We start from the raw sequence: 11,706 nt of genomic DNA on the forward strand, positions 1-11,706 counted from the left end.
AAAGTACATTTTAAGTGTTTACACTAGTTACCAGCAAGCTAAATACCTTAACTTCCCCTTCACTTTTCTGCCTTCCTGCAGCCCATTGAGATGACCGATGGCAGCATTGTCATCAACATTCGAAACCAGAACAACTACCACTGCAGGTGTCGTGTGGTGGTGCGAAGCCGGGATGGCGGGTTGAGCCTGCCGATAGACGACCTCTACTTTGACTACGAGCTTGTGGATCCCGCAGTAGCGGCCGGAGCCTGTCGGAAAGAGGGGATGCTGTTCTTCACCAACCCATCCAACGAACAACATAGTAAGGAGACATTATGGGCTTGATCTACTAAGATAATAAAATGATAATAATAAAATAGTTAGTGCTAAATTATGTGTGCCAACTATAACATTTTCCTTTACTATAGTAGGCATGTTGTGTGTGATCTCCTAAGACTGTGTGTACAATTAATACCAAGTAAAAAAGTGGTGCAGACGGCCGTAGGATTTTACGTGTACTACTGGTTGTCACCATGGAGACAGACACTCATTTCTCTCCACATTTGTGGCATTATATGCTCCAACATATAAAGCGGTACTCAGTTGAAATACACTTTTCCACCACTTGTGGCAGTAATGACAATATCAAACAAACAGACGAAGCCTGCAGCTAAAGAACCAGTTTTATTGGCCAAGGAAGTTTAACACCGTCATAGAGAAGTTTCTTTAGCCCCCAAAATATGGCCAAAAGGGTGAAGCTGTATTTTCATTTGCAATTTAAATTTCATTGACAGTTTTGTTTGGAAACATATTTACAAACCCCATTTTCATATGAGTTGGGAAATTGTGTTGGATGTAAATATTAATTTAATGCTGAAAAGTACATACAGGTTTTGGAACAACATATGCTGCCATCTAAGCGCCGTCTTTTTCATGGACGCCCCTGCTTATTTCAGCAAAACAATGCCTAGGCACATTCATCACATTTTACAACAGCATAGCTTCGTAAAAAAAGAGTGCGGGTACTTTCCTGGCCCCACCTGCAGTCCAGACCTGTCTGCCATTGAAAATGTGTGGCGCATTATGGAGCGTAAAATATGACAGCGGAGAACCCGGACTGTTAAACCACTGAAGCTCTACATAAAACAAGAATGGGAAAGAATTCCACTTTCAAAGCTTCAACAATTAGTTTCCTCAGTTCCCAAACGTTTATTGAGTGTTGTTAAAAGAAAAAGTGATGTAACACAGTGGTGGACATGCCCTTTCCCAACTACTTTGGTACGTGTTGCAGCCATGAAATTCCAAGTGAATTATTATTTGCAAAAAAAATGTTGTTTATGAGTTTGAACAGCAAAAATCTTGTCTTTGTAGTGCATTCAATTGAATATGGCTTGAAAAGGATATGCAAATCATTGTATTCCATTTATATTTACGTCTAACACAATTTCCCAACTCATATGGAAACGGGGTTTCTATGATTCCCTTCTTTTACGGTATATTCGGCTAGTACCAATTTTTCTAATCAGCCTGACCTAAGCCTCGACAATACTTTTGGTGATTAACACAAGTTTTCATATATTTGACAAGGTTGTAAACTGCAAGTAGGTTAAATATAATTATTGATTATGATTAATATCAGGAGTAAGATTACTAATTCAGTGTTAATATTTGAGTGGTCCTTCGGTCCCCTCCATAGGGGAAAAATTGGGCCCTGAAGTCAAAAAGGTTTTTTTAATCAGCCTGACCTAAGCCTCGACAATACTCTTTGTGATTAACACAAGTTTTCATATATTTGACAAGGTTGTAAACTGCAAGTAGGTTTGATATAATTATTGATTATGATTATTATCAAGATTCAGTGTTAATAACTAGGTTTGCACCCGGTTTCCTAAATAGGATAAAAATTGGGCCCTGAAGTCAAAAAGGTTAAGAATGCCTGATGTACACCAAAAGGAAGTGTTTTAAATGTAGAAAGAAAATCATGATATGACTATTATATAAAAAATTCTTACAGAGTTTTGCTACTTTACGGAAAGAAATCACATTTTTTAAGATTTACCTGTACAGGTCAAATTCTTTAGAAGATATGTTAATGTAATGTAATAGAGGTGTCCTGAATATTTTGTTATAATTAGACAAATTGTTAATGACTTATGAGCAATTAGTTACAAGTCCTTGACATGCCCGGCTAATATGTTTGCTTGCTAGTTGCCATATTGTTTAAACCAATCCGTCTAAATTTAGTATGGAAAGGGGGTATACCAAATTTTTGTAGTGGTTTTGGATTCTGACTTATAGGGTCAAACTGTGTGGTTTGATAACGCATGTGTCAGAACAAAAATAGCATAGGCAACACTTAAAAGCAGAGGTGTCAAAGTCGTTTTCACTGAGGGCCACATCGCAGTTATGTTTGGCCCCAGAGGGCCGCTTCTAACAGTGAATAATATTAGTAAACAATTTTTTTATTAATTTTTTAGTAGATTTTTTTCAAAACTAAAATGTAAAAAAAAAATGGTAAGTTGCAATAATTTCACCAGTGCATATTACTGTAAATGGAAAAACAGTACTGCAGTCTTTATGGTTAAAAAAAAAAAAAAGGCAGCTCAGATGCCAGAATTTTACTGTAAAATTTACATATGTTTTTTAACTTAAAATTAAAAAAAAAAACCTGCAATTTTACAGTGAACTTTTGGCACCTGAGTTGCCAGTTTTTTGTTTTTTTTTACCGCAAATCAACAACTCTAGATCTTTCGGTGTATTACTGTAAATGCCAAAACAGCACCATAGTTTATTACAGTTAAAAAAAAGTATGTTTTTTTTTCAGATAAATGCTGTGAAAACCACAGTAAATTTCACAATTTTACCATGAAGTCTATCGCTACTTTTACATTGCAGAATTTAATGGATAACTTGCTTTGAAATAATTATTATTAGTATTGTTTTATATATTTTTTTTAATAGTTTCAATGTTTGATAATATATATTTGGATAATTATGCAATACTTAAGTTAGCATAATTTGCGATTACATGAAGTACATATATTTTTTTTCTCCCAAAATACAGAGAAATAATATATTTAGTAAGAAAAGTTGCAGTACTTTATTGATACATATTATTTATAGGCTTTCGAGGGCCAAATAAAATGAAGTGGCGGGCTACATCTGGCCCCCAGGCCTTGTGTTTGACACCTGTGCTGTAAAGGTTGCGTCTTTTGCGTTTTTTTGTGTTGTTTTTACACGGCCGTATTGATGTTTGTATTGGAAGTTATCCACCTACAAAGCTTCTTAAAGGCCTACTGAAATGATATTTTCTTATTTAAACGGGAATAGCAGGTCCATTCTATGTGTCATACTTGATCATTTCGCGATATTGCCATATTTTTGCTGAAAGGATTTAGTAGAGAACGTCCACGATAAAGTTCGCAACTTTTGGTCGCTAATAAAAAAGCCTTGCCTGTACCGGAAGTAGCAGACGATGTGCGCGTGACGTCACGAGGCTGTGGAGCTCCTCATATCCTCACATTGTTTACAATCATGGCCACTAGCAGCGAGAGCGATTCGGACTGAGAAAGCAACGATTTCCCCATTAATTTGAGCGAGGATGAAAGATTCGTGGATGAGGATAGTGAGAGTGAAGGACTAGAAGAAAAAATAAAAAAAAGAAAGGGCAGTGGGAGCGATTCAGATGTTATTAGACACATTTACTAGGATAATTGTGGAAAATCCCTTATCTGCTTATTGTGTTACTGGTGTTTTAGTGAGATTATATAGTCGTACCTGAAAGTCGGAGTGGTGTGGCCACGGGTGTAGTGACCGCCAGTGTCTCTGAGGGAAGCCATGGAGGAGGCAAGAGAGTCGCAGCTGCTTCTTTGACAGCTGCAGGAGGAACGACGCAAGCTCCGCTCATGTCTACTGTAAGAGCCGACTTATTACCACAATTTTCTCACCGAAACCTGCTGGTTGACATGTGGTAGAGAACCATGTTCGCTTGACTGATCTGTTCCATATTAAAGCTTCACCGTCGTCTTTAAGGAATGTAAACAAAGAAACACTGGCTGTGTTTGTGTTGCTACAGCCGGCCGCAATACACCGCTTTCCACAGACTGCTTTCTTTTTTGTAGTCTCCATTATTAATTAAACAAATTGTAAATTATTCAGCAACACAGATGCCCAGAATACTGTGTAATTACGCGATTAAAGCAGACGAGTTATAGCTGGGATCGGGCTGGAAGAACATGTCCGCTACAATCCGAGACGTCACGCGCACGTGTCATAATACCGACGTTTTTAACAGAATACTTCGTGCGAAATTTAAAATTGCAATTTCCATCTATCCATCCATCTTCTTCCGCTTATCCGGGGTCGGGTCGCGGGGGCAACAGCCTGAGCAGGGAAACCCAGACTTCCCTCTCCCCAGCCACTTCGTCTAGCTCTTCCCGGGGGATCCCGAGGCGTTCCCAGGCCAGCCGGGAGACATAGTCTTCCCAACGTGTCCTGGGTATTCCCCGTGGCCTCCTACCGGTTGGACGTGCCCTAAACACCTCCCTAGGGAGGCGTTCGGGTGGCATCCTGACCAGATGCCCGAACCACCTCATCTGGCTCCTCTCGATGTGAAGGAGCGGCAGCTTTACTTTGAGTCCCTCCCGGATGGCAGAGCTTCTCACCCTATCTCTAAGGGAGAGCTCCGCCACACGGCGGAGGAAACTAATTTCGGCCGCTTGTACCCATGATCTTATCCTTTCGGTCATGACCCAAAGCTCATGACCATAGGTGAGGATGGGAACGTAGATCGACCGGTAAATTGAGAGCTTCGCCTTCCGTCTCAGCTCCTTCTTCACCACAACGGATCGGTACATCGTCCGCATTACTGAAGACGCCGCACCGATCCGCCTGTCGATCTCACGATCCACTCTTCCCCCACTCGTGAACAAGACTCCTAGGTACTTGAACTCCTCCACTTGGGGCAGGGTCTCCTCCCCAACCCGGAGATGGCACTCCACCCTTTTCCGGGCGAGAACCATGGACTCGGACTTGGAGGTGCTGATTCTCATTCCGGTCGCTTCACACTCGGCTGCAAACCGATCCAGTAAGAGCTGAAGATCCCGGTCAGAGGAAGCCATCAGGACCACATCATCTGCAAAAAGCAGAGACCTAATCCTGCGGTCACCAAACCGGAACCCCTCAACGCCTTGACTGCGCCTAGAAATTCTGTCCATAAAAGTTATGAACAGAATCGGTGACAAAGGACAGCCTTGGCGGAGTCCAACCCTCACTGGAAATGTGTTCGACTTACTGCCGGCAATGCGGACCAAGCTCTGCCACTGATCGTTTACTAAATTGCAATTTAGTAAACTAAAAAGGCCGTATTGGCAATGTTAAGATTTCATCATTGATATATAAACTATCAGACTGCGTGGTCGGTAGTAGTGGGTTTCAGTAGGCCTTTAAAAATATGCATTTTGATAAAAACTATGGGAAGAAGCTGCAACATTGCCACCTTCTGGCGTGACATGCATATTACAGTGTTTCTCAGTCCACTCAGGGCTTCCTGTCATCATTTTGTCTGTTTCAATGCCTTTTTTGTTGTATATTTCTGACTCTTGTTGAACTCCTCCACAGGAATTAACCTTACCTTACGCTGGTCAGTCACTGACGGTAAGTCCTGGGAGAAGAACGCGCTGCAGATTTGGCACGGGCCGAGTGGTTACTCCTGCATCACGTCACTGGACAGCGGCTCTGCAGAAGACAGGAGACACATCTTTGTCATCTTTGAGAAGGGCCAAAAGGACTACGACGAGACGATCTCCTTTGCCAAAATCCACCTGTACGGAGGCCGGGAAAGCCCATGAATCAAAGGTGAGGTTATAAAACATGACCGATTAAATAGTGCAGGCCACAATTTTGGACATACTTTCTCGTTTCAATGTGTTTTTGTTATTTTCATGACTACTTACATTGTAGATTGTCACTGGAGGCATCAGAACTATGACACATGTGAAGTGAAAACCCTTTCAGGTGACTACCTCTTGAAGCTCATGGAGAGAATGCCAAGAGTGTGTAAAACAGTACCGTAATTTTCGGACTATAGGCCGCTACATTTTTCCCTCGTTCTGGTCCCTTTGGCTTATACAACGGTGCGGCTTACGATAACCAGGGGTGCGCACTACCGAGGATGCGCGAGACCGAGGCAGACATCTGGCGCCAGGTAACGAGAGCAAAACAAAGAGTAGAAGAGCGTCAGCGACAGTTTGCGCGAAGGAAGTGTTCATGCAAACACCCTCAATATGGTAAACAAACGGAGAAGTGCATATGATGCTGCTTTTAAGTTAAAGGCAATCGATCTGGCTGTCAAAGAAGGAAATAGAGCTGCCGAACGTACCCTTGACATCAATGAATCAATGGTGAGACGTTGGAGACGGCAGCATGAAGACTGCACTTTTACTGCCGTGTTACAGGCGAGCACTTTGTATTACTTTGCACCGTTGTATTATTTGTACTCTGCACGAATACTGTTCGCCATGTCAAAGATGTGAAAGTTTGATTGAATGATTGAAAGATTTATTGTTAATAAATGGGACGCTTTGCGTTCCCAATCAGTCATCTCTGTCCCGACAATCCCCTCCGTGGTAGCAGGAACCCCTATATACTACGGTAATTACACATCAAAACGCCTGCGGCTTATAGTCGGGTGCGGCTTATATATGGAGCAATCTGTATTTTCCCCTAAATTTAGCTGGTGCGGCTTATAGTCGGGTGCGCCTTATAGTCCGGAAATTACGGTAACCAGAGCAAAGGGTGGCTATTTTGAAGAAACTAGAATACAAAACATGTTTACAGTTATTTCACCTTTTATTGTTAAGTACATAACTCCACATGTGTTCATTCATAGTTGTGATGCCTTCAGTGACAATCTGCAATGTAAATAGTCATGAAAATAAAGAAAACCCATGAGAAGGTGTGTCCAAACTTTTGGCCTGTACTGTACATGAAAACTGCACGTAGGAAATATAGCGCTGGCAGTTGTAGCAATCTCGCTCTGTTTTGAAGACTGCAGACCTTCACCATGGTCGAACATTAAATTGTACTGCAGCTCATTCATAGATAATTCCTGCAAAAGCCAGTTTTTTTAAATGCATTCAAGCGATAGATGGTGCGGTTACGCGGCGAACTTTTGAACGTGCAGGTCTCTTCTCAGGAACTGTTTTTGTGTAACGTAATGTCCCTACTATAGAGAGCATTTAAATATAAGCCACACCCACTTCATTTGGGGGGAATTCTATTTTGTTCATATATAGTGCATCTGGAAAGTATTCACAGCGCTTCACTTTTTTAAAATGTTGTGATATTACAACCTTATTCCAGAATGGAATAAATAGATTTTTTTTCCACAAAACTCTACAGGCAATACCCCATAGTGACAATGTGAAAAGTATTTTTTCTTAAATTTAGCAAATTTATTAGAAATAAAAAAAATAAAAACACATAAGTATCCACACCCTTTACTCAATACTTTGTGATGCACCTTTGGCAGAAATAATAACAGAGCTTCAATAATTGCTTTAATAACAGTTAAAGTTATGTGTTGTTGTTTATTCTGTTAGATATACATAGCTTACTTAAAATCAATTAAAATTACAGTGTCTCTGTTCATTTCCTGATAATATTCTTTATTTTGTACAAATGACAATCAACACTGCCTTGTGGCAAAAAAAAGTGTCGTTTTACGTGTATTTGTGCGTGTGTGTGTGTCAGGATCCATATAACAGCCTATTGGCGATTACCCTCGAAAACAGGTTGTACTATATTTTTACACATTTGACAAACTTCATTATGTAATCATTGGGGTCGCCGATTACGTGTACAAACAGCTGTGTAAACGTGATCTGCATGAGCACACAGGCACTCTGAATGAGACCGCACAATAAATAAATAATAATGGAAAAAAAACTGTTTTTTCCTTAAAAGTTTAACTACCACCGAAGTGAGTGTAGTGATTTAGATATTAAATTTATTTAGATGCTTTATCTAATTACAATACATATATATTTAATATAAATATCTGTAACTTCAGAACTGTATAAGTATATAATGTACAAAACCCAAAACCAGTGTGTGACAGTCTCTTGCTGTAGTCGTGCGTATTCCATGGACCACTCAGGAAGGACATGATCGTCGAGCAGGTTTGACTCTTTTATTTATTCAAATAAAGCTTCAGTCAAGGTCGGGTCGCTTTTCAGCTCCTCCTCCGCTGCTCGTTCCGGTCTGCTTTTCAGCTGCCGTCGTCGTCGTTCTCGTCTGTGGCTCGCTCTCTGATCGCTCTTGCTTCTTCCTGCACTTGTTGCGGACTCTCCAACTCCTCCTTTTTCTGATCTTTCCTCCTTCTCCCCTTTTATACTCTGCGAGGAGATACGTAGATTCATTACCGGTGTGTGAGTCACACACCTGATCTCGATTGCATCGCCGTCGCTCCCGGCACGCCCCGCCTCTCCGTTCCGCCGCATTCTCTGCCTCCTTGCCGCCATCTTGAGCAGGGCTACAGCGTGTCCCGCCCCGCCGTCGGCCCGTCGGCGACGCCTCTCCACACAGTGAAGTTGGCACGTTGTGTAAATGGTAAATAAAAAGAGATTACTAGGATTTGCAAATCCCTTTCAATTTATATTCAATTGAATAGACTGCAAAGACAAGATACTTAAAGTTTGAACTGGACAACTTTGTTATTTTTTGCAAATATTAGCTAATTTGGAATTTGATGACTGCAAAATGTTGGCAAAAAAGACTGAGAAACAGGGCCAGATAAAATGACGTGGCCTTGAGTTTGACACCTGTGATGCAGGCCATGTATAAGTACAATATTCTTATAAAATTCAGTGCTAGAGTGAAGCCGCAAACTTCAAAACGAGAAGTGGCAGAGAATTACTGGATATTGTGACTTAATTCATCGAAATAATTGTTGGGGAAACACTGTTCTAGAGAAAAATGTTCGTAAATGTTGTATTTATGTTTGTGCGGAATTTTCAACATTCACTTTTTACTCAAAATAGTACAACTTTATTATTTTAACTATTTCTTTACCAGCTGTTTTCATAGCAACACATCAGGCGACTACTGACTAATGGGGAGGGAAATCATCTTGTTCGTGTTCAAAACAGCCTAAATGGTTCAAAGACATGTTTGGTTTCAGCCAAAAGAAATCCAGGAACGAGAAGGAATGAACATTTACTGTATGTCTCTTTTTTCTCCTAATATTGCAACTTTTTTTCTCGTGACTTTACAATATTTTCTAATGACAGACGGCAACAAAAACATCTTGTTAGTGGGTAAAAAATTTATCTGAGTCTCGCTTGGAAAGGATTTCATGTTTGACACTGTTTGTCTCCAGGGTTTGACCACCGGAAGGAGGAAAAAAAAGGAACTAGGTTGGTTGCAGCCTTGACTTATTCTCAGGAACAAACAAAAAAGACTAAAAAAAACCCACATTATTTAAAATGTGAAAATGGGAAGCTGTGCACGCTGATAAACGCGGATGAAATGATTGTTCTTCTTCTACCATAATCACTGCTTCATTGTTTCCTTTTTATTGGGATGTCGTAAAGAATGTTTTTATTAAGATCAAAAAAATGTGTAAAATTATCGAACACATTAAGGTCTTTTATGTTGGGAACATACTGTTTTATACAATACAAAATAATAATGTGTTGAGCTTTGGTACAATTAAGTCATCAATTGAAAGCATTTTTGACCAGCTGATAAACTTTACTTCACAAGAATTTGATTGGCACTTGTGTCTACTGTGTACATGTTTGTGTTTCGACTCTTATTGCCTAAAATATGCAAATGTTCCATCCATTTAAGTGTCTTTAAAAAAAAATGAAAGCCTTTTGATGAATGTGCTTTTGGAATCTCCTCTCGAATGGTTTTCTTTAAACAATGGCAATAATTTAAGGTGTGTGCGTGTGCGTGTGCGTGTGCGTGTGCGTGTGCGTGTGCGTGTGCGTGTGCGTGTGCGTGTGTGTGTGTGTGTGTGTGTGTGTGTGTGTGTGTGTGTGTGTGGGTGGATGGGTGCGTGCGTGTGATACCAGGAAGGCACTCCTCCTGGTTGCGGAATTGTTTTTATAATTTTGTGTTGGAGTCCTTTTTTAACACCTCTCTGATCAACAATTAATAATAATTGGCTGTTACGAGCATCTTTTGCATTTATTTTCATCATTGTATTATTTTAAAGAATATGTCAAACATGTCCACTGTTACTAAACAATAAATTTTGTTCACATGTTTTGTGGCAAACAAGTCTGGCTTTGATGTTTTCTTTTGTTGTTGTTTTTCACGGTGAGGCATGCCAATGTCAATGTTTACTTATATAGCCCTAAATCACAAGTGTCTCAAAGGCTGCACAAGCCACAACGACATCCTCGGTTCAGAGCCCACAAAAGGGCAAGGAAAAACTCACAAACCAGTGGGATGTTAAAATGTGTATCCAAAGTGTGTCCTGGAAGCCATTTTTGTCCCACAACTCATTTTTTATTGTTTTTTTTTTTTCTTTTAAATTTTGGTAGTGTGAATGCTAAAAAAAAAAAAAAAACTGCTAACAGTTAGCATGCTAGCCCGATAGTGTCAGGTAACAAAATATACAGTACAGGCCAAAAGTTTGGACACTTACAATTTCAATGTGTTTTCGTAATTTTCATGACTATTTACATTGTAGATTGTCACTGAAGGCATCAAAACTATGACACCTGTGAAGTGAAAACCATTTCAGGTAACTACGTCCTGAAGCTCATCGAGAGAATGCCAAGAGTGTGCAATGCAGCAATCAGAGCAAAGAGTGGCTATTTTGAAGAAACTAGAATATAAAACATGTTTGTAGTTGTTTCCCCTGTTTTTTCTTAAGTACATAACTCCACATGTGTTCACTCATAGTTCCGATGCCTTCAGTGACAACCTACAATGTAAATAGTCATGAAAATAAAGAAAACGCATTGAAAGAGGTTTGTCCAAAGTTTTGGCCTGTAAAATAAGCTACAAAAACTATTTTAATTATATGTTTTTCTTATTTCTTTCATTAAAATTAAACAAAAACAAATCAACATAATGTAAATTATAAATGAAAAGAATCAAAAAGAATTATAAACTTATATCGTCTGCCCCAATTCACACAACTACAGCATTTTTTTTTTCAACTTAGAAGACTAAGACCATTATTCCACTTCACATTAACAAAATAAATTAGATATTTTCATCATCAGATTTCCTTAGAAAATGCCTCAAAACAGCAGCTTGGAATTGGGACATGCTCTCCCTGAGAGAGCATGAGGAGGTTGAGGTGGGCGGGGCTGGGGAAGGGTATTTGTAGCGTCCCGCAAGGGGATCTGGGTATTTGTTCTCTTGTGTTTATGTTGTGTTACGGTGGGGATGTTCTCCCAAAATGTGTTTGTCATTCTTGTTTGGTGTGGGTTCACAGTGTGGACGCATATTTTTAACAGTTTTAAAGTTGTTTATACGGCCATCCTCAGTGTGACCTTTATGGCTGTTGACCAAGTATGATTTGCATTCACTTGTGTGTGTGAAAAGCAGTAGATATAATGTGGTTGGGCGCGGCAAACCCCCCAGGATTGGAGTCTGGGTGGAAATCGGGAGAAATACGGCAGAATGGTTGCCCCGGGAGATATTCGGGAGGGGCACTAAAATTGGGGAGTCTCCAGGGGAAAATCGGGAAGGTTGGCAAGTATG

At 40.1% G+C, this 11,706-nt stretch overlaps 1 protein-coding gene across 1 annotated transcript in view; it reads left to right on the forward strand.

The window, feature by feature from the left end:
* Positions 1–10,271, forward strand: part of neu1 (neuraminidase 1) — a 29,292-nt gene extending 19,021 nt beyond the window's left edge. The window contains exons 5-7 of the mRNA XM_061882090.1: positions 82–301; positions 5,599–5,835; positions 9,359–10,271. Coding sequence (XP_061738074.1) covers positions 82–301; positions 5,599–5,828 — 450 coding nt within the window. The 3' untranslated portion in view covers positions 5,829–5,835; positions 9,359–10,271. The remainder of the gene's footprint in view (positions 1–81; positions 302–5,598; positions 5,836–9,358) is intronic.
* The last annotated feature ends 1,435 nt before the right edge of the window (positions 10,272–11,706 follow it).

Source organism: Nerophis ophidion, linkage group LG21 (genome assembly GCF_033978795.1).
Source record: "Nerophis ophidion isolate RoL-2023_Sa linkage group LG21, RoL_Noph_v1.0, whole genome shotgun sequence".
NCBI lineage: Eukaryota > Metazoa > Chordata > Actinopteri > Syngnathiformes > Syngnathidae > Nerophis > Nerophis ophidion.